Genomic DNA, 27,596 nt, shown 5'->3' on the forward strand with positions numbered 1-27,596 from the left:
TTTCTCGAACTCCATCCTGCTGCTGGTCACCAGTTTATTTCATAGCCTCTGATAGACCTCAGACTGCAAAGAGTGAGATATATTGTGTGCTGACATTATAGTCAAGGCCTGGTTCTTCTTTCCCTCCACGCAAGGCTCAACTCCAAACTCCCTTCCACGTAGGACAGGACAGGACAGGACAGGACAGGACAGGACAGGACAGGAAAGGACAGGACAGGACAGGACAGGACAGGACAGGACAGGAAAGGAAAGGAAATTGGGACATCTCACCCTTTAGTGACTTTGCAAATTACCTCCCTTACTCTCCTTTTCTATTTTCTGATAAATATATGTGAAAACCACTTTCTTTGAGCACAAAAGAAGCATAAGCATATTTATCTGCATTTATTTTTGATGAAATAATTTTTGTAGCCATCTTATGATATACGATGTACTCAATGTTTTATGAAAAATCTTAGACAAGGTCCATTTACATATAGGAGGTCTGCCCTCCAGCATGGAATCTGAACCAATTCCAAGCCAAGTTTTGTTTTGACATTCTCCTACTTTGCCTGTTCTACATATTCTGCAAATCCTGGATAGGAGGCCCTCTAGGGTCTTCCTGCTATGTAAACCCTGTTGTAATACTCTCTCTGGTCTACTCTGCCTCTCCAGTTGTTCAAAAACCTCTCAATTTTATCCCTTTACCTCCTATCAAACTCCACTCCTTTAGTAGAGGTTATCACCTTAGGTCAGACAGCCATTTGGAACCAATTCATACTGGTGTGTAAATGACTGGTCAGCCACAAACCTTTTAGAAATATCTATGGTCCCAAAGGAAGATCCTTGTTAACCTAGTGATCTTGTTGCCGGAATTTCAGTGTGTCACAGGGAAGTGAACTAAGTCAAGGGGAGGAGAAGATATTTTAGGTCAAGAGTCTGTCTTGATTCTGAAGAGATTCTTTCTCCTAAACTGAGAAGAGAGGCCTCAGCTACAACATCTATGCAGCCTATACCACAAATCAGTACATGTGACCTTTTAAGAACTTTTTTTGTGGTTTGTGAGTTTGTTCATATGAAAAATCAAAGAAAAGATGTTATTCAATCACAATCACTTATCTAACCAATAATCTTCATTAAATTTGCTAATTAAAGTAACATTACATGAATTTTCAGAGAATTAAACATTTAATTATTTTTTTCTCTCAAATCTCTCTTCCCACACTATTGTAAAGTTCATAAAATGCTGTGGTGGCCAGAAATGGAAGATTTGTCACCAAATAACATTCAACCATGTGAAAGTCTGAAGAGAAAAGAATTCTTTCCCTTCAACTTGAACCTTATTTGGCTGGGATTTTCTCACCAGAGTCTTCCTATTTTTTTTCCATGGGCAACTGCCCCCTTGATTAATCCCATTTCCCTCGGTCTTAGTTTTTCCAAGCAGCTGAGCAAACAAAAAGGCAGGCGTCCATTTTAACGTGCTTCCTCCCTCAAGCCCTCTGGGATGGGCCGTCTGTTCATCCTGTTCATAAACCAGTGGCCTGAATGTGCTTAGAGAAAGCAGCAAGGATCTTCTATCAGGATTAATTTTAATAGGCCATAGTCTGTTACCAGGGAGCCACAGCCCTGGTAAATGGCTTTAAATTACTATTTGCTGATAAAGAGGCAGATAGGAGTTGAAAATTTCGTTCCTCATTTCAAACAGTTTGGATAACTAATACAAGAAGTTACTTTTAGTGTGGAGTACATGTACTTTACAGCCTCAACCCCCCGGTAGCCCAGGAAAACCTTTTGTTGAGGTGGGATTACAGTAAAATACAAAGAAGGAGGAATGTGACATTTTGTACAACAGAATTCTAGAGCCGTAAGGGAAATGAAGGATTTATCTGTGACTTTCTCAGCATAAGACTTCCTACGAAGCTTTCTGTGTCTGGTTTCTGTGCAGAGAATCCCTACTGCCACTTCTACTGTTTTATTTCCCTCTTTACCAGTTCCTTTCCTTAACTGTTTTTCACTCTGCTTTTCTCGTGGCAGATTCCAATTCCCTGTTTCCTTCTTTGTTTCTCTCCTCTAACTGGCCAGGCTCCTGCTGGTTATTTGTCAAGTTCTGTGCTGAGGGACCGACAGACAAAGTAGCAGGGCAAGGAACGTCACAAGATGCTGGCACTTGTGTCTCCTTCTGTAAAGTGGGCTGGTCCCCACTGCCCTCTAAGAAAAGCAGTTTGGGGGCTGACCGGAAGAGCTGGTTTGGGAAATGGTACACAGAGGTCGGCCATTATTGTTCAACAAAGTCTAACATTTACCATTTTTTATTAATTTTTCATTAGTTATGGCTGCAATGGTTTGAATGTTCAGCATGTTCAATTCCCAAACAAATGCTTGAAAAAAAAAAAAACATGAAAGAAAACAGAATTTGATCCAAATTTGTTTATGAATCTTGGTTCCTGTGTCTTCTCCATATGCCCAGCTCATAGCAGGGGCAGAGCAAAGGCCAGCCTTTGCTCTCGTCAGCCCTCTCTCCCTGAAGTCCAGCTATGATGGAGCCTTGATTTTCCTAAAGACTGATGCTATCAGGCTCTGTATCAGTCAGGGTTCATCAGAGAAACCGACGCAGTAGGATGTGTGTGTGTATATAATCATGTGAGCCAATTCCTTAAAATGAATTCCAGAGAAATAGATCTGGCTCATGTGATTATACTTGCAGGTAGGAAGCAGGGTGGGGAGCCAGGGAAAAACACTGCTGCGGTTCAAGTCTGAAGACTGTCTGCTGGCTGAATTCCTTCTTGAGTAGGGGAGGTCAGTCTTTGTTCTGTTAAAGGCTCCAACTGATTGAATGAGCCCCACTCACATTATGGGGAGGAATTTGCTTTACTCAAAGTTCACGGATTTGAATGTTAATCTCAGACAAAAAACACCCTCAAAGAAACATCTAAAATAATGTTTGATCAACTATCTGGGCACCATGACCTAGGCAACTAACACACAAAATTAATCATCATAGGTTTCTTTTTCGGTGATCATTATTCCCAATAACTTTGGTTGAAATATCAGCCTATCCTCTCCTTTACATTTTTTTGGGGGACTAACCTTCCACTAATCATCATTCTGCTTCCCAAGGTCCTACCATTTGGCAGGAGTTGGGCTAAATCTGTCATTTATACTTTCATCGCACACCACTGCCACTGTGACCACACACCACTGTCAATTCTAGGCAGAGATACTGCTTCCACGTGGCCCCCCACAATACTCTCCCCAATACCCTCCGGTGATCCCAACATGGTGGAAGGACCATATGTGAGCTGAGAGGCCCGACAAGTGTGGAACTGAACACTTCTAGTTTTTGTACAATGACATTAGTGTTTTCCACATCATCACTCCAAGTGAAGGAAGAAAATTAGATTTTTTTAATATTTACTTTTGAGAGAGAGAGAGAGAGAGAGAGAGAGAGAGAGAGAGAGAGAAATAGAGAGGGGGGAAGGAGTAGAGAGAGAGGAAGACAGAGAATCCAAAGCAGGCTCCCGGCTCCAAGCTGTCAGCACAGAGCCTGACGTGGGGCTTGAACTCAAGGAACCATGAGATGGTGAACTGAGCCGAAGTTGGACGCTTAACCTACTGAGCCGCCCAGGTGCCCCGAAAAATTAGATTTTTTAAGGAAGAAAGCTCTCTGACAGCAGTTAGAAGGAAAGGACAGATTAGACAGGGATAGGGAAACCTTTTAGGAGCTGTTATAGTAGTTCGCTCAAGGACATGGACAATGGCAATGGAGGCAATTCTGGCTGTGTGGGGAGGTGTTGAAAGGGTGGAAAGAGGGAGAGTGTCCAAAGAAGAAGGTATTTAGGCTGTTGGGTTGAGGACAAAGAACAGTGGGAATGAATAATTGGTTTTTGGCTTGGGCAACTAGGTGGACGATGATGCCATTAAACAGTGGGAATTTTAAAAAAGGAAGAGTGGGTTGGGGGAAGGAAAATTAACTTCAGCTTTGGACAAATTGAACCTGAGAAACCTTTGGGACATCCAGATGGTAAGGTCCTTACCCTGGCTCTAATTCTAGCCTTAGAGCAAAAGTCTCCAGAGATGAAAATCCTGAAGAGACTGGTAGCATGGGACTTACATTAGCAAAGAGTTTTAAGAAGGAGGAAGTGGTCACAAGGTCAGAGGCAGCAGGGAAGAGAGAGACTAAAACCTGCATCTTGGGTGTGACAAATATGAGAGGGTTTGTGGCACTGGTGAGAGTGGTGAAGATGTGGATTAATAGGGTGCAGATAAGTCTTTCAGGAAGTTAATCCTTGAAGACCCAGTAAAGGGTGGAAGCTAGATGGGGTACATTTAACAGCTTCACTGGGGGTATGACCAACATGAAATGCACCAGACATATTTTAAGTGTACAGTGGGATAAGTTGTGACTTCTCAAATGAATATAACTCTCATAACCATTACGACAATCAAGACAATGAACATAATCACTCCCCGAACATTTTCTATTGCCCCTTCATAATCCTTCCCTGCCACCCCACCATCATTAGGCAATCACTGATTTGCTTTCAAGTCACTAAAGCTTAGTGTGCATCTTTTAGAATTTTATATAAAAGTAATTGTACACTATGTACTTCTCTTCTCTTGGCTTCCTTCCCTCAGGATAGTTGAGAGTCACTGACGTTGTTGCATGTGTGACAGTCTTCGGTCCTATGGACATACACAATTTGTTTATCCATTCACCTAGTGGTGGACATTAGGTGCTATCAACATTTAGGTATAGGTCTTCAGATAGACACATGCTTCCATTTCTCTTGGGTAAATACCTAGCAGAGGAATGTCTGGGTTATGTGATAGGTTTTTAGAAACTGGCAAATTGTTTTCCAAAGTGGCTATATTATTTTACATTCCTGTTAGCAGTGTATGTGAGCTCCAGTTGTCTCACATCCTTTCCAACACTTGGTATGGTCAGTCTTTCTAATTTCAGACATTCTGATAGTTGTGTTATAGTATCCCCATGGTATTTTTAATTTGCATTTTCTTAATGAGTAATAACACTGCTCACCTTTCATGTACTTATTTTTTCATTTGTACACTTTTGATGAAATGTCTGTTCAACTCTTTTACAGCCTAACTTTGGAAGTGACACCCTGTCACTTTTACCATTTGTATTACTTTTTACCATATTCTATTTGTAAGAAATGAGTCCATAAATCCATTCCACATTCAAAGGGAAGGGATTCCTATAGGACAGGACCATTGGGAGGCATCCTAGAGGCTGCCTACAATGGATAGCTTCCCATTTCTCTTGGAGTAAAATTTAAACTCCATATCCTAGTCTACAAAGCCCTGCAAGATCTAGCCCTGGCCTTTTGTTTGTTGTTTAGCCATGCTGAGCTCCCTCTCCTTTTAGAGCCTTAGTATTTCTTCCACCCTTTACTTAGGATGCTTTCCTGTCAGACTTTCCCACAGCTAATTCTCATCATTCAGGTCTTAGCTTATAAATTACCTCCACTGAAAAACCAACCTCAATCACCCTCAATCAAGGTAGCCTCCCAATCACTCCTTATCAACCCACCCATATTAATTTTCTCTGTGGCACTTAGTACCATCTAACAGAATGGAAGTTTCAGCGTGGCAGGAAACTTGTCTCATTCACCACTGTATTTCCAAAGCCTAGAACAGTGTCTCACGTGTGATAAATAAATATTTATTGAATGAACCAATGAATGGGGTCTCCAAGGAAGTAAAACACATGGGATTCAAATGACAGCTGGAGGGTTAACCATGATTAATGCTCCTGTTATCACTGTTGTTTAACAAACCACCCTGAACTTAAAGATATAAAACAACAACCATTTTCTTATGCCCCAGAACTGTTAAGTCAGGAATACAGGAAGAGCCTAGTGGGGATGTCTCTACTCTACAGTGCCTGGGGCCTCAGTCTGGAAGCCTGGAAGGCTGTGCCAGTTGGGGGCTGGAATCATTCAAAGGTTTGTTCACTCGTATCTGGTGGTTGATGGTTCCTTTTGGCTGAAACCCCAGTTTAGGCTGACAAAACACCAAATACCCATACAAACTCAGGTTTCTGCATGGCTGGCTTGCTGGCTGAGTTCCAATAGTAAACACCCCAAGAAAATTAGGTGGAAGCTGCATCACCTTTTACTATGAAGACTGAAAAAAATCACTTTTGCTGTAGTCATAAGCATGCCTAGATTCAAGGATAGATTCATTTCTTGGGAGGAGGAGAGTTAAACTCACGTAGTAAAAAGAACACGCGGGATGGGAAATAGTTTTGCTGCCATTTTGATGGACTCCAGACATATCACAGCCAGTTCTGTGGCCTGATAACGGGAGAAAACAGAGAAGAGCAACCTGGAGATTCTGAGGATCATTGCTACCAATTTTATAACTGATTTGCAATTTTTATCTTCAACTCTTTAAGGACAAATGGAAATCTTTCCCAGGTTTGTTTTTCGTCTTTTTAAATTGCGTTCAAACAACACCCTAAGCAGCTTGGTGGCAATGGGATGGCTAAATCATCCTGGCAGAACTTCACATAATGATGAAATTGTCGTTTCCTTTAATTCTTCATTTTGAATTTTTCTTGCTTTCTAATAGCCAAATTCATTAGTTTACCCTGTGGGCTATTACTATTCTGGAGATTAGTCCAAGTACCACCAGAAAAGTGATTTAGATTTTTTTAAAAAGAGCAGTGAAAACCAAAAACAAACAAAAACTAAAAACACTTGTCTAGATTCAATTTTATAACAGGTGGGCTCTTGATATGCAGTTGGAGTTCTTCAGCAGAGATTAGCTGCCTGTGGTTTGTGGGCTCTATTTCTTTCAAAGTGTTTACCTGGTTAGTATGGAGACGTTAAAACCTATGGCACTCATTGTTTCTCTTTGTGTTAAATTTCTCCATTTTATATCATTTCCCCCGATACTGCTATTAGAATCTGTGTTTTTTTTTTTTAATTTTTAAAAAATGTTTTTTGTTTTGACAGAGATAGAGCATGAGCGGGAGAGGGGCAGAGAGAGAGGGAGACAGAATCTGAAGCAGGCTCTAGGCCCTGAGCTGTCAGCACAGAGCCTGACATGGGGCTCCAACTCATGAATGGTGAGATCATGACCAGAGCCAAAGTCAGATATTTAACCGACTGAGGCATCCAAAATCTGTGTTCTAATACATATCTTTTGTTTGTTTGTTTGATGGATCATAAAATAAGAGTTTGCCTATTTTCATCCTGAAGAGAAAATAGACTGCTTTTGTTTTAGGGTAATGTTTCCTCCATTGCCAAACCTCTTGGTTACTGACAAGAGAACTAGACACTTTGTGGATGGGAGGTTGGTTATTAGGAATTCTGGTTTGTATTATGACATCCTGGAGTCCTAAGCTATGTTGTGTAAAAGATTCTATCCCAGGAGAGCAGTTAAGATGGTGGAGCACCATGCAGACCCTGAGCTTGTCTTGTCTCTGAAACACAGACAAATCAGGACCAAACCATTTTTCAACACCTAGAAAGTTGATCTGAGGATTAACGCAACCAACTGCATAAATTGAGCCACAGAACTAAGCAGGTACACAATGCAGAGAGCTGAACTGGGGTAGAGAAAAGCCACAGAGGGTAGGGAGTCATTTTTGCGGAGACAGGACAGAGAGAGAAAGAGAAAGGAGGAGAGTGTCATGCATTGGGATCATGTGAGAAAAGCACTCCCCCAGAAAGCAGTTAAAGAGAAAGAGTAAAAACACCGAACAAGAGGGGCGCCTGGGTGGCGCAGTCGGTTAAGCGTCCGGCTTCAGCCAGGTCACGATCTCGCGGTCCGTGAGTTCGAGCCCCGCGTCAGGCTCTGGGCTGATGGCTCAGAGCCTGGAGCCTGTTTCCGATTCTATGTCTCCCTCTCTCTCTACCCCTCCCCCATTCATGCTCTGTCTCTCTCTGTTCCAAAAATAAATACACGTTGAAAAAAAAAATTAAAAAAAAAAAAAACACCGAACAAGAAATCTGTTCCACAAAACCACGGGCAGGGGGAAAGTAGAGGGTTTCAATACCACCAGGATGCTATAAACAGTGGAGGAGCTCAGTGCCTGGCAGGGCTTGGGTGAGGAAGTAGGGTGAATCCCCAGGGGCAGGATATGCCACATGGGGAGAAGCAGTTCCCCTGCATGGAGAGCATATGGTGGAGGCCATACCGCTTCCCCACAGGCAAAGGTCCCAGTGCACCCCGGAGTGCAACCACGTTTGCTGGTATTGGGACAAAGATGCCAGAGTATGGTGAAGCCTGGAACCAGCTATGTGTTGTGATTTGCCATAATCTTTGAACCTCTGCTGCTGTGTGATTGCACAAATGTTTTCCAGGGCAAGCCAGCACCTGACCATTGGTCAGTGAGACCCTCCCCTAGAGAGTTGGGTCCAAGCTGTGGGGGTCTCTGAGTGTGGGGTTTTGAAACACAATCCTATCTGAGATAAAACTCTGGAGAGAGGTGCCACCTGGCAGGTGGACAGCTTGGACTTGAACAGGGTAGAGGTGGGGAGTGGACAGAAGCCTGAGACAAAGGAGGGGTGCTTGATCATGGGTTAGTGAGAGTGTGAAGTTCCTGTGTCAGAGACTAGGGAGCTGGGTGAAATCATTTACATCTCTCCCACACACACAACCACTCACACTGATCCACCCTAGTAAGCCCAGCAGGGCCACCTGGTGGAGAATGGAGCCATTACACCAAGCCCCACCCAACTGTGCCCTCCAAGCACATCCCAAGACGACCAGCACAAGTCACTTCACCTGCTTAGTGTACTATAGAGGGCTACATAGTTTTGGTTATAGGGGAAAGCAGATGTAACTTCATTTGGGTTTCATCCTGTTTGCTGGTTCATCTGTTTGTTCGTTTTCTTTGTTTCTGTTTTTGCTTAAATTGTGTTCTTTTTTTCTTTCTTTTCTTTCTCTTTCTTAGACACAAAAAGAGAACTTTTTTTCACTTTTTTATTATTTAATTTTAATTCTATTTCATTTTATTCTATAAATCTTTTTTAATTAAATTTTTTTCTTACATTTGCTTTTTCTTTCCTTTCCCTTTTTTCTCTATTCTATCAACCTCTTTCAACAAGCAGACTGAAACACACCCAGGATCTAGCTTCCTTTGTTTTTTTTGTTTGTTTGTAATTTTTTTATTTTAATTTTTTATTAATTTTTTCCCTCCTCCAAAATGACAAAATGAAGGAATTTACCCCAAAAGAAAGAACAAGAAAAAAATGACAGCCAGGGACTTAATCAACACAGATATAAGATGTCTGAACTAGAATTTAGAATCATGATAATATGAATACTATCCAGGGTTAAAAAAAGCAGAGAAGACGCCAGAGAATTCCTTTCAGCAGAGATAAAAGAAATAAAATTTAGGCAGGCCAAAATGAAAAATGCTATAACTGAGATGCAATCTTGAATGGATGCCATGATGGCAGGACGGATGAAGCAGAGCAGCAAATCAGCAATACAGAAGATAAAATTATGGCGAATAATGAAGCAGAAAAAAAGAAACAAAGGCAAAAGATCATGATACAAGACTTAGAGAACTCAGTGACTTATTAAAAAAGAATAACATCTGAATCATCAGAGTCCTGGAAGATAGAGAGAAAAAAGGGCAGAAGGTTTATGTGAGCAAATTATGCCAGAAAACTTCCCTAATCTGGGGAAGGACACAGACAGCAAAATCCAAGAAGCACAGAGAACTCCCATTAGATTCAAAAAAATTGATGATCGCCAAGGTGTATCACAGTCAAATTCACAAAATACACAGACAAGGAAAGAGTTAGAAAAGCAGTAAGGGAAAAAAAAAGTCCTTAACCTTTAAGGGAAGACAGATCAGGTTCACAGTAGACTATCCACAGAAACTTGGCAGACCAGGAAGAAGTGGCAGGGTATATTCAACGTGCTGAATCAGAAAAATATGCAGCCAAGAATTCTTTATCCAGCATTATCTATTGTCATTCACAATAGAAGGAGAGATGAAGCGTTCCCCAAACAAAAACTAAAGGAGATTGTGACCTCTAAACCAGACCCTCAAGAAATTTTAAGGGGGACTCTGAGTGGAGAAAAGACAAAACAAAACAAAAAAGAAAAAAGCAACAAAGACTAGAAAGGACCACAGAACATCACCAGAAACACCATCTCTACAGGCAACACAATGGCATTAAATTCCTATCGTTCAGTACTCACTCTAAATGTCAATGGACTAAACGCTCCAATCAAAAGTCATAGGGTAACAGAATGGATAAGAAAACAAGGTCCATCTATATGCTGCTTACAAGAGACTTATTTTAGTAAAGACACCTACAGATGGAAAGTAAGGGGATGGAGAACCATCTATCATGCTAATGGCTGTCAAGAGAAAGGTGGAGTAGCAATACTTAGACAAACTAGATACAACAGTTTTTAAAATAAAGACTGTAACAAGAGATGAAGAAGGGCATTCTATCATAATTAAGGGGTCTAGGGGCGCCTGGGTGGCTCAGTCGGTTGAGTGTCTGACTTCAGCTCAGGTCACGATCTCGCGGTCCATGAGTTCGAGCCCTGCGTCGGGCTCTGGGCTGATGGCTCAGAGCCTGGAGCCTGTTTCCGATTCTGTGTCTCCCTCTCTCTCTGCCCCTCCCCCGTTCATGCTCTCTCTCTGTCAAAAATAAATAAACGTTGAAAAAAAAATTTTTTTTAAATAATTAAGGGGTCTATCCACCAACAAGATCTAACAATTGTAAATATTTATGCCCTCAACTTGGAAGTGACCAAATATATAAACCAATTAGTCACAAACATAAAGAAACCCATTGAAAATAATACCATAATAGTAGGGGACTTTAACACCCTTACAGATGGACAGATCATGTAAGCAGAATATCAACAAGGACAGATCATGTAAGCAGAATATCAACAAGGAAACAATGGCTTGAATGACACACTGGACCAGATGGACTTAACAGACATATTCAGAACATTTCATCCTGAAGCAGAATACACTTCTTTTCCAGTGCACATGGAAAATTCCCCAGAACAGATCACATACTGGTCACAAATCAGCCCTCAACAGGTACAAAAAGATCGAGATCATACCTTGCATATTTTCAGACTGTAACACTATGAAACTTGAAATCAACCACAAGAAAAAATTTGCAAAGACCATGGATACGTGGAGATTAAAGAATATCCTACTAAAGAATGAATGGGTTAACCAGAAGTTAAAGAGGAAATTAGAAAGTACATGGAAGTCAATGAAAATGAAACATCACAGCCCCAAACCTCTGGGATGCAGGAAAGGTGGTCATAAGAGGGAAGTATATAGCAATCCAGGCCTTCCTAAACAAGGAAGAAGTATCAAATACACAACCTAATCTTACATCTAAAAAAGCTGGGGAAAAAAGAGCTAATAAAACCCAAAACCAGCAGAAGACAGGAGATTAGAGCAGAAATTAATGCTATCAAAACAACACAGAACAAAACAAACAGTAGAACAGATCAAGGAAATCAGAAGCTGGTTCTTTGAAAGAATTAACAAAATTGATAAACCCCTAGCCAGATTGATCAGGAAGAAAAAGCAAAGGAGCCAAATAAATAAAATCATGAATGAAAAAGTAGAGATCACAACCAACAATGCAGAAACACAAACAGTAATAAAAAAAGAATATTATGAGCAATTATATGACAATAAATTGGGCAATCAGGAAGAAATAGACAAATTCCTATAAACATATAAACTACCAAAATTGAAACAGGAAGAAATAGAAAATTTGAACAGATCCATAATCAGTAAAGAAATTGAATCAGTAATCAAAAATCTACCAACAAACAAGAGTCCAGGGCCAGATGGCTTGCCAGGGGAATTCTACTAAACATTTAAAGAAGGGTTAACACTATTCTTTTGGAGCTGTTCCAAAAAAACAGAAATGGAAGGAAAACTTACAAACTCATTCTACGAGGCTAGCAGAATCTGGTGATTCCAAAACCAGACAAAGACCTACTAATAAGGAGAACTACAGACCAATTTCCCTGAACATGGATGCAAAATTTCTCAAGATATGAGCAAACCGGATCCAACAATACATTAAAAGAGTTATTCACCATGATCAAGTGGCATTTATTCCTAGGATGCAGGGTTGGTTTAATATCTGCAAATCAATCAATGTGATACATCACACTAATAAAAGGATAAGAACCACATAATCCTCTCATCAGATGCAGAAAATGCATTTGACAAAATACAGCATCCCTTATTCATAAAAATCCTCAAGAAAGTAGAGATAGAAGTAACACACCTCAAGATCATAAAGGACAAATACAAAAGACCCACCACTAATATGATCCTCAATGGGGAAAAATTGAGAGCTTTCCCCCTAAGGTCAGGAACATGACAGGGATGTCCACTGTTATTCAACACAGTGTTGGAAGTCATAGACTCAGCAGTCAGACAATACAAAGAAATAACAAGCATCCAAATTGGCAAGGAGGAAGTCAAACTTTTACTCTCCACAGATGATATCATACTCTATGTGAAAAATCCAAAAGACTCCACCAAAAAACTGCTAGAACTAATCCATGAGTTCAGCAAAGTCGCAGGATATAAAATCAATGCACAGAAATCGGTTGCAATTCTATACACAAATAATGAAGCAGCAGAAAGAGAAGTCAAGGAATTGATCCCATTTACAATTGCACCAAAAACCATAAAATACTGAGGAATAAACCTAACTAAGGAGGTGAAAAATCTATTAGCTGAAAACTATAGAAAGCTTATGAAAGAAATTGAAGAAACACATAAAAAAATGAAAAAACACTCCATATTCCATGGACTGAAAGAACAAATGTTGTTAAAATGCCAATAGTACCCAAAGCAATCTACACATTCCATGCAATTCCTATCAAAATAGCACTTGCATTCTTCACAAAGCTAGAACAAAGAGTTCTAAAATTTATCTGGAATCAGAAAAGACCCTGAATAGCCAAAGTAATGCTGAAAAAGAAAACCAAATCCGGAGGCATCACAATTCCGGACTTCAAGGTGTATTACAAAGGTGTCATCATCAACACACTATGGTAGCGGCACAAAAACAGATCGATGGAACAGAATAAGAATCCAGAAATGGACCCACAAACTTATGGCCAACTAGTCTTTGACTAAGCAGGAAAGAATATCCAACGGAATAAAGACAGTCTCTTCAGCAAATGGTGCTGAGAAAACTGGAGGACAGTGACATGCAGAAAAATGAACCTGGACCACTTTCTTATACCATACACAAAAATAAACTCAAAATGGAGGAAAGACCTAAACGTAAGACAGGAAGCCATCAAAACCCTGGAGGAGAAAACAGGCAACAACCTCTTTGACCTCAGCCACAGCAACTTCTTACTTGACATGTCTCTGGAGGCAAGGGAAACAAAAGCAAAAATGAACTATTGAGACTTCATCAAGATAAAAAGCTTTTGCACAGTGAGGGAAACAATCAGCAAAAGTAAAAAGAAGATATTTGCAACTGACACATCAGATAAAGGGTTAGAATCCAAAACCTATAGAGTACTTATCAAACTCAACACCAAAAAACAAATAAACCAGTGACAAAATGGGCAGAAGACATGAATAGACACTTTTCCAAAGAAGACATCCAGATGGCTAACAGACACATGAAAAGATGTTCAACATCACTCTTCAGCAAGGAACTACAAATCAAAAGCACAATGAGATACCAACTCACACTTGTCAGAATGGCTAAAATTAGCAACTGAGGAAACAACAGATGTGGAGAAAGGGGAACCCTTTCTGCACTGCTGTTGGGAATGCAAACTGGTGCAGCCACTCTGGAAAACAGTATGGAGTTTCCTCAAAAAATTAAAAGTAGAACTACCCTATGACCCAGCAATGGCACTACCAGGTATTTACCCAAAGGATACAAAAATGCTGATTTGAAGGGGCATATGCACCCCAACATTTATAGCAGCACTATCAACAATACCCAACATATGGAAAGAGCCCAAATGTCCATCAATTGATGAATGGATCAAGAAAATGTGGTATGTATATATACAATGGAGTATTACTTGGCAATCAAAAAGAATGAAATCTTTCCATTTGCAACAACGTGGATGGAACTAGAGTGTATTATGCTGAGCCAAATCAGTCAGTGAAAGACAAGTATCATATGATTATACCCACATGTGGAATTTAAGAAAAACAGATGAACATAGGCGAAGGGAATCAAAAATAATATAAAAACAGAAAGGGAAACAAACCATAAAAGACTCTTAAATATAGAGAACAAACTGAGGGTTGCTGGCGGAGTGTTGCATAGGGATGGGTTAAATGGGTGATGAGCATTAAGGAGGGCACTTGTTGTGATGAGCACTGGGTGTTTTATTTAAGTGATCAGTCACTAAATTCTATTCCTGAAATCAGTATTACACTATATGTTGGCTAACTTGGATTAAAAAAAAAAAAAGATAATAGTATCATGTCAGGGCTATTTAAAGCTAAAAAAAAACAAAAACAAAAACAAAAAACCCTGAGGATCTAACTTCTGCTAGGTTACATTAAATGCAGTTGTGGCAAATGACACCGCCTGGCAGTTGTGAGACAATTACAGACAAGAATAGAACATTCCTATTACAGCTCTAAGTAAATAATAGGATGTCTGTGTACTAATTTTCAATGTTAGTGTCCTTTAATAAAATTCATTTCTTTTTTAAAAAATTTTTAATATTTACTTATTTTTGAGAGAGAGATAGAGCATGAGTAGGAGGGGGAGAGGGGGAGAGGGGGAGAGGGGCACAAAGAATCCAAAGCACTGGATTCTGGCTCTGAGGTGTCAACAACAGAGCCTGAGAGAAGGCTGGAGCCCACAACCATTAATCACATCATGACCTGAGCTGCAGTCGGATGCCCAACTGACTGAGCTACCCAAGTTCCTGTAAAATTCATTTCTTAAAAAAAAAAATTCTATCCCATATTACTGAAAATATCTTCACGATTATTATGGCTGATACTTCTATAAAAAGCTTAAGATTCTGTACATATAAAAGGGGACATTTCATTAAGAGAAACATGAGGGAAAGGCAGTGAGAAAAAATGAGAGGGAGATTCCATCAATTAATACCTGCCATATGCATTAGGACAGACAGAAAAGTACAAACTCAATTCACTGACAGAACTCCCTGACTTACAACTTTGTTAGAAAGGAAAAAGAAATCACTGTGGTAACATAATTGGAGAGGAACAATATGCTTCCTATACTGAGGTTTCCACTCGAAGAGATATAGTCATGCTCAAAAGAAAAAGCAATTGGGGCTGGGATAATCTAGGAAGGCTTGAGGAGGAGAAGCTTGAACTTAGATTTATAATGGGCTAAAGGAGGAGGGACAGCTTTCCACAAAAGTGAAACAGTAGGGGGCGAAATTCTGAGTCCTGACAGAAAGGCACCCTGGCCTCCAGACACCTGTTGTCCAGGACCAGAATGGGTTCACTAGTGAGGGTTGAATAAAGGCCTCCAGCTGTGGCCTAGGGACAGTATGATGGAGTCTTTGGGGGAGTTTACCAGGGGACAACTACCTGGCCCAAAGGCCTTACTCAAGTATTTCTTATTTAGCTGGGCTGGAGGAGGTTGCTGAAGTCCTTGAAAGCGGGGCTTATGCTGAGAATTTTGATACTTTAATCTGAGTGGAATGGATGAGATTGGGAGGATACAGAAATAGCTTCAGCTGTACTCCCTGGAGTAGTTTCAGATTTTATCTAGATCTTCTGATGAGGGAATTGCTCTGTTTACTATAGCACTTCACAGAGGTTTGAGAAAATTTAAATTTTCCACATCAAAGAATGGGGAGGTGGTGTTGGAGGTTATGGGGGTGTCCAAACCTCCCAATTGATACCCGTTGTGACTCTTGTATACTTCCTAGTCTTTCCTATGGGACACAGCTCTGATAGCTTAACCCCAGAGAGAAGGTAAGACCTGTTTGGGATGCTTATTACACTGCTGTACTCTTAACAGCCTGAAAAAAAAACCTTTCAACAGTTTTAAACATTTAGAAAAAGGCATAAAGTGAAAGAAGGAGATTTTCAAATTGGTGTGGTAGAAAGAGGAGCTGGGCATTTGAGCGAAATCTGATGCTGTCACTTACTAGTTTTGTGCCCTGGGAATACTTGTTTTTGTGCCTGTTTTTCTACAAGCACAAGAGGGAATTGTGAAAGAGGTTTTCAGCTGGCTTGTACAGCACCTCCCATCATCTTCTCTTGCAAACCTTTGGAAATATGTGTTGTACCGGCAGAGCGAGGGTGGGGGGCAGAGGGGAAAGTAAAGGTGTTTTGGATTGTCTCTCTCAGAAGTGCCATAAAACTAGTGGGCTCAACCAAATGTCTTGCAATACCTGAGGCATGCAGCAAATGAAGAAAAGTCCTGCTCCAAATGCCACAAGACCACTGAGAGTGCTCAAAAATCCCTCCAACTTTAATCTGAGGACTTCACTAAGCCTTGGGCTAGGACGCACGCAGCACCATAGACCAAAACCTGTCTGGCGCGTTCCCCCAACTTCATCAGTGGCTAACCAACTCATCACTCAGTTTTCTATGTACATTCCACTTCTTCGAGACACCTGCCCTAGCGCCCATACCGATCTTACTATTATATTGTTTTATTATTACCGGATTAATCTCTGCCTCCCTCCACCCCTCGGTAGACTCCATAACGGCAGGGATCGTGGATACCTGTCGGGCTTACAGTTGCACTAGCAAACACTTTCTGAATAAACCCGAAGAGCTGATGAACCGAGAAAACACACAAGCCGCAAACGCGGGCCCAGACGAGGGTTGACACCACCCCCCCCCCCGTAACTTCCGCCCTTTCCCGCTCCTCCCAGCGCCCCCTTCTCCTTGCCTGTGTTTGTTTCCGGTGTTTCAATAAAGCTCGATTCGGCTCGAAGAAGACCTGTTCTTCCGGGAAAATGGCGACTCCCGCTCGTGCCCCGGAGTCCCCGCCGGTCGCGGATCCGGCGCTAGCCGCGGGGGCTGCTGAGGAATCCGAGTGCACGCCGCCTCGCCAGCCTCAGCCCCCGCAGAATGTCCTCGCTGGCCCGCGGCTTCGAGCCCCAAGCTCCCGAGGACTTGGGGCGGCGGAGTTTGGCGGAGCTGCAGGAGATGTTGAAGCGCCAGGAGAGACTTTTGCGCAACGAGTAAGCTTGGGTCCCGCCGAGTCACTGCCAGCCTCCTTTGGTTCGGTCTTCTTGGGAAGCGTTCCCTCGCCTTCTCTCACATCGGGTTCCCTACCCTGGAAGGTGACCTTGCCACAGTCAGACCTTTCCGGTCCCGCTGGCGAGCGGACGGCCTCCAGCCGCAAAGCCGGCTGCGTCCTGGTCTGGCACGTAACGCCTGCGGAGATTGCTTTATGCTGAAAGGCTGCTTACCGTTTCAGCTGTTCCTTAGCTTCGCGTTGATTTTAATTGTTTGACTACTTCCCTGAAGGGAGGGTCTGTGTCCTAAATCCTTTGGTAATCCCGCTCCCCTGCGGCCCATATCGTGCCCAAAACATCTTGTCAATTTCATCTTTCGATCCCATTTTTACAGGAACCGTAGGAAAGGGTAAGAGTGATAGGATATAAAGTGCAGATATATTAGGCAGAAAAAGTTTGTCTCATTCAGCCGGCCGACTTGACGGTAGCAGGGGAACGATAAAATGAAAGCGATTTTTTAGGAAGCTTATTTTAGCAGCTTGGTGCAGGATGGTTTTGAGGGAATAAGAGAAGACAGTTGGTTATTTCCAGCCAAGTTCCCAGCAAGAGGGCTGTATTTTTAAGGTAGTTATGGGATTGGGAAAACTACATCAGGCATGGAATAATTTGAATATGTAGGTGACAGAGAGTGCTGAAGTTTCCAGACTGTATAGAGAACCACTGATAAGAACAGAAAACCTGGGGAGGGGAATAGCTCTGTGGTTGATTTTATTTAGAGGGTACTGAGTTGAGGGGAGAGTTTTATCTACTTAAAAGCTGGAGAAGTCATGAGGATCAGGAGCCAGAAGGCTGGGAATACATAGGAATTGCAACTGGAGAGCCATATTAATGTTGAAATTGTGGGAAGGAATGTAGTGTGAGACGTAGAATAGGGAACCCGAGGTATAATCTTCCCTCCATCTATTATATGGATAAAGAAAAGAGAATCTGAAAAGGAACTTCTGTCACTTAGCAAAAGGGTCAAATGACCATTTGGAAGCTTTCTAGTAGAGACAAACGCTTGGACTTTTTGAGAATGGGATTTTGATCTAGAGCAGATAATTAACTTTTTTGGTCTCTGGGACCTGTTTAGACTGTTAAGACCCCCTGAGCCTCCCAAAGAGCTCTTGTTTTATGTGTATCTACTGATGTTTACTGGTGTATTAGGAATTACAGGTGAGAGATCTTTAAAACACCAGAATACACAATGATTAGCCATCAGAGCAATGATACCATCACATATCATGTGACCTTTGGAAAACTCCACTGTACCCATATGAAAAAATGAGCATGGATATGGCAAATAACGGTTTAGTATTATTATCAAAATCATTTTGACCTTGCAGACCCATCCACCTTCCCTCCCCAGTAAGATCTTGGAGATCACACTTTAAAAACTGCTGATGTTTGGAGTGTCTTACGGAGTATTATCATATGCTTAAAATACTTCCGCTGAAATTTAGACAGATGAGGCATATTCCTTATTCTTCCTACATCCCTTATTTTTTAGGGTATTTAGATCACGACTCTTATTTCATTCCTCTTTTGAGACCGTTGGAAATCAGATTTTTTACTTAAAGATAGATTTTTCTCCCTTTGAGGATAATGCTTTGAATTTCTATCTCAAGTTTAAAAACATGGCTGTAACATATACATTTTTTTTTCCATTTAACAGAAAATTCATTTGCAAATTGCCCGACAGAGGTAAAAAGATCTTAGACTCTTTTGCCAAACTGAAAGCTGCCATTGCAGAACGTGAAGAAGTTAGAGGAAAAACTGAACTGTTTCATCCTGTTAGTTTAGACTGTAAGCTAAGGCAAAAAGCAATTGCAGTTGTTGATGTGGACACAGATAAGGCCCAGAATTCTGACCAGATACTTGATACTTCGTCTCCAGTTTGTGGCTGTTCCTCTGTAAGTAACTTCAAGTCGTCTGAAACAACCTCACAACCACATCCTACTCACAAAGGCGATGAAGAGGCTCCCGAGGTTGAGGACACAGTGAGCAAGTGCCCGGTTCCCAGTAGCAGAGCGAGTGTGCCTTCCTCTTCTGAAGCTGGTGAGCGTCTCCCTCAGCGTCGTGTTTCAAGTCAGGCAGAAGATCATTCCAGCAGCTCGGACAACCTGTTTATTGATAGGTTACAAAGGATCACAATTGCGGACCCAGGTGAACAGCATTCAGAACAGGACAGGAGTGCTGAGAACTTGGCAGGGCTTTGTCGTGGGGCACAGAAGAAGCCTCATTACATGGAAGTGCTAGAAATTCGAGCCAAGAACCCAGTGCCCCCACCACATAAATTTAAAACTAATGTGTAAGTATCATCAGAAACAGGCCTGTCACGGGAACATACTCTTTGTTAAACTCAAAAAACTGGGAGAATGCTTTTAGTTTGCTGGACTTTGTGTGGGATCTGCTTATAGTTAGGTAAGAGCATATTGTGGAAACAGCCTCGCTGGGGTGGAGGATTCATGTTGGAAAATCCTTTAGGTTTTTAGCCAGAATTGAAAAGGTTTCAGATAGCAGGTGGAGTATTGAATTTCAGGGTGTTTAGCCAATATTTGATATTAAACCCAGAGTTAGAGAATTTATTATGACTTTATTTTTCACAACAGTTTTTTGGTATGCAGCTCCCCCCTTAGATTAGACGGTAAGTTAAGGGAAAAGCAGCTTTAGAAGCTTACAGACATCTCGGTGAAAAATATCTGTGTGCTCATGATATGTAAGCAGCTGGTGCTGGGGTGACACACAAGTAAAGCTCCTGCTCCTCAAAGAGCTCAGGATCTAGATGAAAACCCAAGCCTTACACATTTCAAAGAACAGTGAACTATATAATAACTTCAAGGGAAAGGAGCCGAGAAGGGTTAAAGAAACTGAAAAACAGATTCAGGCAGGACTGGCAAACTAACCTTGCCATAGTTTTGTTTCTGAGTCTCCAGAAAAAGAAAAGCTCCTTGAAGAGAAAAGAATGGTATTCACTCATATGCAGATGTAACATTCAAATCAGGGAGTGGTTAGTGGTACTGTGCCTGCCTGTATTTACCAGGATGTAACATCAGATACAAAGTGGAATCACTGCTGTCTTTCTTGAAAAAACTGAAAACCTCTAGTTAGAAGTACCTAAAACTTTTATTTATATATTTTTTTTTTAATTTTTTTTTCAACGTTTTTTATTTATTTTTGGGACAGAGAGAGACAGAGCATGAACGGGGGAGGGGCAGAGAGAGAGAGGGAGACACAGAATTGGAAACAGGCTCCAGGCTCCGAGCCATCAGCCCAGAGCCTGACGCGGGGCTCGAACTCACGGACCGCGAGATCGTGACCTGGCTGAAGTCGGACGCTTAACCGACTGCGCCACCCAGGCGCCCCATAAAACTTTTATTAAAGAATTACTATAAAGAGACTAAAGTTTAACCCTGCCTTTTTTTTTTTTAACTTGAAAACATTTTTTCTTCTATATAGAAAACCAGGATTATATTACATTAAAATTTAGTTAAGAATAAAGAGTAATCTTTGTGCCCTCTGTCGGTAATCTTTCATCTTGTGTGCAGTGAAGTAGGTTTCTTCACTTCTGGGAAGACAGAAAACCAGAAGCATCATCTAGTTGGTCAGAGAATACAGTGATCCTGGTTCTGGGTTATGGTCATATAGCTGTAGGTGGGAGTGGGGAGAGCCAGAGGGCCTCCTGTACAGTTAAAGCAGATCAGGAAAGGCTGGCCTGGTCAGCTGTGGATTGAGGGATTCCATGTATGAACAGCCTTTGGCTCCTTTTCTGCTCTTCTGGCTCCAGAATACCACCTGGATGCTGGCAGCTACCCCTCCTATCCCTCTACCTTAGGTCTTCCGGAACTTGAGATCCGCATGGCCCATTATATTTGAAACCATGTGGGTGTTCTGTGGCACCTCAGCTTTATCATGTGCAGGATAGAACACTTCTTCCTGCACTGACTTTCTCCTATATTCCCTAAGTTCATGGTGCCACCACTTTGGTTTTTTTTCCCCAAGGTGTGTTCCTTTTTCTTCATATTTGCTAGCCAGAAAGACCCGCCTGATGTATTTTGTTGACCTTCATCTCTAGTCATTCTTATTTTCATCCTTTCCTATCAAAAGGGAAGGCTCTCATCCCTCTCTTGGGCTATAACTGACCTGTTCTGGATTCTAGTCTTATGTCTTCCAGCCCATCCACGCCACTGCTGCCAAAATGAAGTTAGTAAAATGCAGATCTGAATCCGGTGCATAGAACAGAACTCTTTGCTGAAGACTGGGCCCAGCCGACTCCCCAGCCTTATCTTACCGCTGTTCCTGCATGCCCTAGCCCCTGAACTTCCCTTATGTCTCACCATATTGCCCCTCATTCCCACAGTGAGCATTAATTATTCCATGACTTCTCAGAATTCACTGTTTTAAAGCTTTTCTGACACCTTCCTGTCTCCCGTTAGAACTGGTGGTTCAGTGGTGCCTGGGTGGCCCAGTTGGTTAAGCATCCGACTCTTGGTTTTGGCTCAGGTCATGGTCTCATGGCTTTGTGAATATGAGCCCCGCCGTTGGTCTCTGTGCTGACAATGTGGCGCCTGCTTGGGATCCTCTCTATCCCTCGCCCGCTCATGCCGTCTCTCTCTCAAAATAAACAAACTTAAAACTGGTGGTTCAGCTCAAGTGTAAGTTTTGAAGAGAGAAGGAAAATATAAAGAGCTTGTCAGTCTACCTATTATCTGTTAAAAACAGTGGGTTGTCATATATCACTCTCCAAAGAAGGGCCGATTTAAATACTCCTGCTTTTGAAGTAAATATGTTTAAAAATGGGAAGGATTTGTATCTACAAATAGAAATATTGGTAAACTCCCATTATCTTTGCAGAAGAATGAATTGCTAGGTTAAAGTCCGCTTCTGTGTGTGAATGTTGTAAACACGTGTCTATAAAAAGGAAACAGTCTGATGACAGAACATAAATTTTCCCTCCTTCAGATTACCTTCACAACAAAATGATTCATCTAGTCATTGGCAGAGAACAGGGTCTCCCATTTCCTTGGAAGAAAGGCGGCTCAGGGATAAGAAGCATCTTGATGACATCACAGCAGCTCGGCTCCTGCCACTTCACCATATGCCCACACAGCTGCTCTCCCTGGAAGAATCTGTGGCACTTCAGAAACAGCAGAAACAGAATTATGAGGTATTAAGAGTTTTACGTGTTTCTTGAGTGTGTGTTGGATGCTGCTAATCACAGTTCACTCCAGCGAGTTCAGAGAGGACAGAACTTAATAGAAGGGAGTAGGTGCTTGAGAAATGGCTGGCTAATGCCGTTGGCTCTCAGGTGTATGCCTCCAGTTTTCAGAGTCTCGGAAGTCTGCAGGGCCCAGCTGGAGAGGATCCCAGCTACCTGCAGCAGCAGCAGAGTGGGGAGGAAATGTGGGGAGACTCAGGCAGAATTCCCCATCTCTTAAAGCCTATGCTGTTAGGCTAGCAGAAGTCTTACTTCTCTGTCTTGTATCTCGTAAACCCCATGTGAGAGATTCTCAGTGTAGAATCTAGTCTCAGTGGTAGAATCAGGGAAATGTTTTCAGGTTTCCATCTCCTGCCAAACAGGGAAGAGCATAACCCTGGGGGACTACTGTGGTGTTACCAACAGACGTTTGGACACTAAGCATAAAAGCATGATCTGCAGGGGCACCTGGGTGGCTCAGTCAGTTAAGCGTCCAGCTTGGGCTCAGGTCATGATCTCACCATTTGTGGGGTTGAGCCCCCTGTGGGGCTCTGTGCTGACAACTCAGAGCCTCGAGCCTGCTTCTGATTCTGTGTCTCCCTCTCTCCACCTTCCCCACTCACAAACACTCTGTCCTCTCTCAAACATTTAAAAGAGAGAAAGCATAATCAGCAGGCCCTTGTGAAGACAGAAGAGTCTTTAGTCGCCTGCTTTAGTGACTTAATTTTGTATAGCACTTTCCTCAAAGATCTGGGAGTTCTGCAGAGAACTTTAAACATACATATGAACAGTTTATGTACAGACTAATGGGATGGGAGAAAACAAGTGTGAGGGCAGTAGGGAGAAAAGAAAGAGTCCAATATACTTAGATAGGAGTAATTTGAACCTCCAGGAGAACAGCAGCTTAAGTTCCTAGTATTGTTAGCTAAATTCTAATCAGGTGCCATACCCCCAGTTAATACAAAACTAGGCTGTTATTCAGTCTTGGCTTTTCACAGAAGTTCCATTGGCATGGGTTGTTGGCATTTTCAAGGCACTCCATTTTAAAAGCCATTTTTCTTCCTCGTGTATTAAAGTCTTATTGCCTAGCTATGACGGCAGCAGTGGGGAATTGTTTTTTAAATTGTTTATGTGATGTTCAGTGCCTGTCCTAAGATATTTTTAAATTGAATTCAACTCCTCCGTTTGACACTGGGTTCCTCGTCAGAGTAGTAGTAGCTCACACCCAGAATCTTCGTGGCCTCAGGGAATGACCTGAAGAAGTTCCCAGGCATAGGGTCAGAAGTGTGAGAAAAGTGAAGAGCCAGATGAGAAATGGGCATTGTCACCTGCCATCAGTCAGTCAGCGGTAATGTCCATGGGTGTACATGAGCACACTGCCAGTGTCCAAAACGTACTTGGACTTTCAGTTGCTTAGCTGTTTTCTTGGGAATATTTGGAGAGGGATAGTCAGCTTTTTAGTGTTGGTTGCTTGATTTTCATTGTGACATTGGAATGTTAACTCTCAAGCCTAAAAGCCATGACTTCATCTGGGAAAGAAGATTCTTTTTTGGAGGATCAGCACAACAGCGTTAGTGATTTTTTGACGTTTGATAGTTCAGACTTCTGTGAGTTTGTGTATACACGTGCATGTGTCCACATACTTAAAATTCTATCCATATTTGTCTTTCAAAAATTTGTTTTAATGGTTATTTATTTTTGAGAGAGAGAACACAAGGGAGTGGGGGAGGGGCAGCGAGAGGGAGACAGAGGATCAGAGCAGGCTCTGTGCTGTGAGTGCAGAGCCTTAGGCAGGGCTCAGACCCACAAACTGTGAGATCATGACCTGAGCTGAAATCCAAGAGTTGGCCACTTAACCGACTCAGCCACCCAGGCGCCCCCATGTTTGTAACTCTTGCAGCACTAAGCAGGTTACTCAGTTTCCCAAGTAGAGGGGGAGTATTTCCGTGCACTGTTGTCTATTATTGGAAATGTGACCGCAACTGTAGCAGGCTAGTAGCTCTCCCCAGCATTGCCCGCTTGTATCTGTGCTGGGTACAACCTCAGACTTGTCACATTGCTACAGAGAGCACTGAGTGGGGCGGTGTGCCCCTTGATTTCCTTTTCTCTTTAGAGGACTTCTATTGCAAAAATTGCAGGGAAGAAGATGTGAATGTATAACTATTTGCTTCGATTTTTGTTTTCAAGGAGATGCAAGCCAAGCTCGCGGCACAGAAATTAGCTGAAAGGCTTAATATAAAGATGCAGAGCTATAATCCGGAAGGGGAGACTTCCAGGAAGTACCGAGAAGTAAGGGATGAAGATGATGATCAGTCCTCTGGTGAGGAGTTCTGAAGACGGACATTGGGATAATGCCTGAATCTCTGTCTGCTGAGATGTCATGGTCACATCAGACTTTCTAACAAGTATCAAGATCAGTGTCAGGCATTGTTGAGGGAAGGAATTTTATAAAGTTACACAAAGGTAGCATTAAAAGAGCCCAGTTTGTCTTTCAGGAGAGGACTTTGATGTGCTTAAGAAGTTTAATATTTGAATATTGTGTTTGACCATATTGTATTAAAGTTCTGCAGTATGCTGTGTGTTGGTCTGATATTTTAGTACATAGTAAGCACGGTTTTATTTTCCACTAAGCCAAATGAAAGCGGGTAACTGCTCTTTTCCTTATTCTTACCTCTGTGGAATAGCATTTATTACATGTCTTTCAGTGAAATATTTGGTTGCCCCAGGCATCACCTAAAATGAATTAGGAAGATAAAGTTCCCTGCTTTTTTGAGTAAGGAAGGGAGCAGTCTAGAGAATTTTATGCATGTTTGCATGGGGTTGAGGTATTGGATGTGAAATACCTAGGAAGGCACTCATAGAAAATTCTTAAATGTTTGTTTCCTTCTTCTGTCTTCCCTTTAGGAAGAATGTTCTCTTTCTTCTGATTAGGAATAAGGAGTACTTTTAGTTGATGCTGGAGGGTGGAGGATCTTTCTGGATGGTCAGATTTGCCTGGAGTAACACAAGATACAGGAAAAGTCTAGGGTGACTGTGTAGGGGAAGGGAATAGCTGTTCTTAGGCTTGCCCTAAGAGGTGACCAGTTCAGTTTGGTAAGAACAACACCATTTTTTTTTTTTAAAGCGACAATTGAATTTTCAACACATAGCTTGCCTCTCCCCAGCCCTGCCCCAAAGAAGCATATGTAGACTACAGAAATCTCAATCCCATATGTATACATGTTTATGTAATTTTGAAGGATTATGTGGAGATTTCTTTGTTTACTCTGTTGGAGCCTTTAAACAGTGTTGAAAGGAAGAATAAAATAAGAGCATCTTCATAATGTTAATGGTGATGTTTTACTGGTGCTTAATTAAATTTAACTTGCTTTAAAAGAGACTTTCATATATGAAATTTTCATGAAGACACATTGAGGTGTGTGATAGGAAGGGCTCAGTTCTCCATCACGGACATACGGGCACCGCTACTGCTGTCCGTCCCCTTCCACCCCTCCGCCCCCCCGGCAAATATAGAAATACCCTGAGGTAACAAATTCATTATTTCTGCTTTCAAAAACTAACAGTAAATGGATTTTGCAACATAAAATTATTCTTTAGAGAATAAAATAATACACTTCTGGAAAGCCAGGTAATATGGAAGGGCTCACGTGCATGTACACACAGTCCCCTGTATTCGGATCACCTAGAGAGAGCCTCTGTTAAGGTTTGGGTATACTTTGCTTTTACATACTTTTCAATGCATAGCTATATGTTTATATTTTCAATAATGCAATCATATTGTACGTTGTTTCATAGTCTGCTCTATGTATTGTGAACATTTTCCATGTTAGATATTTTGCATTTTAGATAGCTACAATTCAATTTTATGGGTGTACCATAACTTGCAACACCAACTTATTGTTTAAGAACTTGATTGTCAGTTACAATGTAACCGTAAACAACGTGATCAGCGTCTTAAAAGATAATCACATTTGTACAAAAATGATTTATTTCCGGAAGATACCTTTCTAGAAGTGAAATTGTTAGCTGGAAGTGTAGGTACGTTTGAGAGTCTTGATGTACATCACTCACCATAAAGATTGTGTCCCTTTATGTACCTGCTAGCAATATCAAACTCCCAGAATTGAAAATTGCTGTTGCAAGTGTTTGCAAATTGAATAATTACGGGAAAGGATTATTTTTAAAATTTGTATTTCTTTGATTACTTAATGAAGGGTGAGTGTTTTTTTCATGTTTGTTGACCATTTATATTCATTGTTTTGAGCATTGCTTATTCATAACTGTAATTCCTTTGAGAGAGTGCTGTTTTTATTGGTTTATAAATTCTTGATGAATTAAGATGTCTGTCTTTTGTCATATGTTATTGTTTTAGGTGTTACTTTCTTTTTAATACAGTTTGTGGTGTTTCAGTGTAGAAGTTTTCTTTAGGAGTCTACCTTTGCAGTTACCCTTGGGAGTGCCTTCCCTACCCCAAGGATGGAATGTATTTGTCCTTATTTTCTAGTACTTTTTTAAAATTTCACTTTTATATTTATATTAATTCAGAAGGAAATTTTTAATCCATCTGAAGTTTATGTGGGGATATATGAAGTAAGATTTAATTTTAATTTTTGCAAATAGTTGACCAGTTGGTTCAGCATCATAAACCATCATTTCCCCATTGATTTGAAATGCTGTCATAAAATATGAAATTCCCATGTGTCTTTTGTGCTATGGGCCTGCTTACGGGCCTTCCAGTTTTTCCTGCACTATTTTAATAATTATGGATTTAATCAGCATTAATATTTGGTATACAATTTCTCCCTCATTCTTTTAAATTCTATAAACTATAACCTACAGAAAAGTACCTAAAACAGGCGTGTAGTTTTTAATGGGTAAAGCAAACAGTTACGTAATCACAAACCAGATGCAGGAAAGCTACTGCTAGGACTCTGGAATCTCCCCAAGTGTCCCCTGTTGACACCCTATATATACCCCAGAGGTTACTACTATCCTGACTTTATAGTAATACTTTCCCCCTTTTAAAAAATAGTTTTTACCCATCGATGTATGCAATAATATGGTTATGTTGTTTTGCCTACTCTGGCCTGATACAGATGGAATCCTACTGTATATGTGTTTGGTGTTTTTGACTCAACGTTGTTTATAAAATTCATGCCGTGTATAGGTGTGGTTTATCCATGTCATTGCTGTGCGATGTGCCATTTCATCAACA

At 41.3% G+C, this 27,596-nt stretch overlaps 1 protein-coding gene and 1 long non-coding RNA gene across 3 annotated transcripts in view; one reads left to right on the forward strand and one right to left on the reverse strand.

The window, feature by feature from the left end:
* LOC147580242 (uncharacterized) overlaps positions 1-16,987 on the reverse strand; it is a 37,881-nt gene extending 20,894 nt beyond the window's left edge. Inside the window, exon 1 of the long non-coding RNA XR_015252673.1 lies at positions 16,854-16,987. This is a non-coding gene — a long non-coding RNA (uncharacterized LOC147580242). The remainder of the gene's footprint in view (positions 1-16,853) is intronic.
* LOC112856506 (myocardial zonula adherens protein) overlaps positions 1-26,719 on the forward strand; it is a 122,563-nt gene extending 95,844 nt beyond the window's left edge. The window contains exons 1-4 of one of the 2 annotated variants that reach the window (XM_025920092.2): positions 17,017-17,148; positions 18,860-19,495; positions 22,147-22,351; positions 24,569-26,719. In XM_025920092.2, the coding sequence (XP_025775877.1) occupies positions 17,036-17,148; positions 18,860-19,495; positions 22,147-22,351; positions 24,569-24,715 (1,101 nt within the window). In that variant the 5' untranslated portion in view covers positions 17,017-17,035 and the 3' untranslated portion in view covers positions 24,716-26,719. Of the gene's footprint in view, positions 1-17,016; positions 17,149-18,859; positions 19,496-22,146; positions 22,352-24,568 lie in introns of those variants that run through there. The other variant, XM_086710786.1, reaches the window with a different exon arrangement.
* The last annotated feature ends 877 nt before the right edge of the window (positions 26,720-27,596 follow it).

Source organism: Puma concolor, chromosome B3, assembly GCF_028749965.1.
Source record: "Puma concolor isolate L17-30 chromosome B3, mPumCon1.1.hap2, whole genome shotgun sequence".
Taxonomy (NCBI): domain Eukaryota; kingdom Metazoa; phylum Chordata; class Mammalia; order Carnivora; family Felidae; genus Puma; species Puma concolor.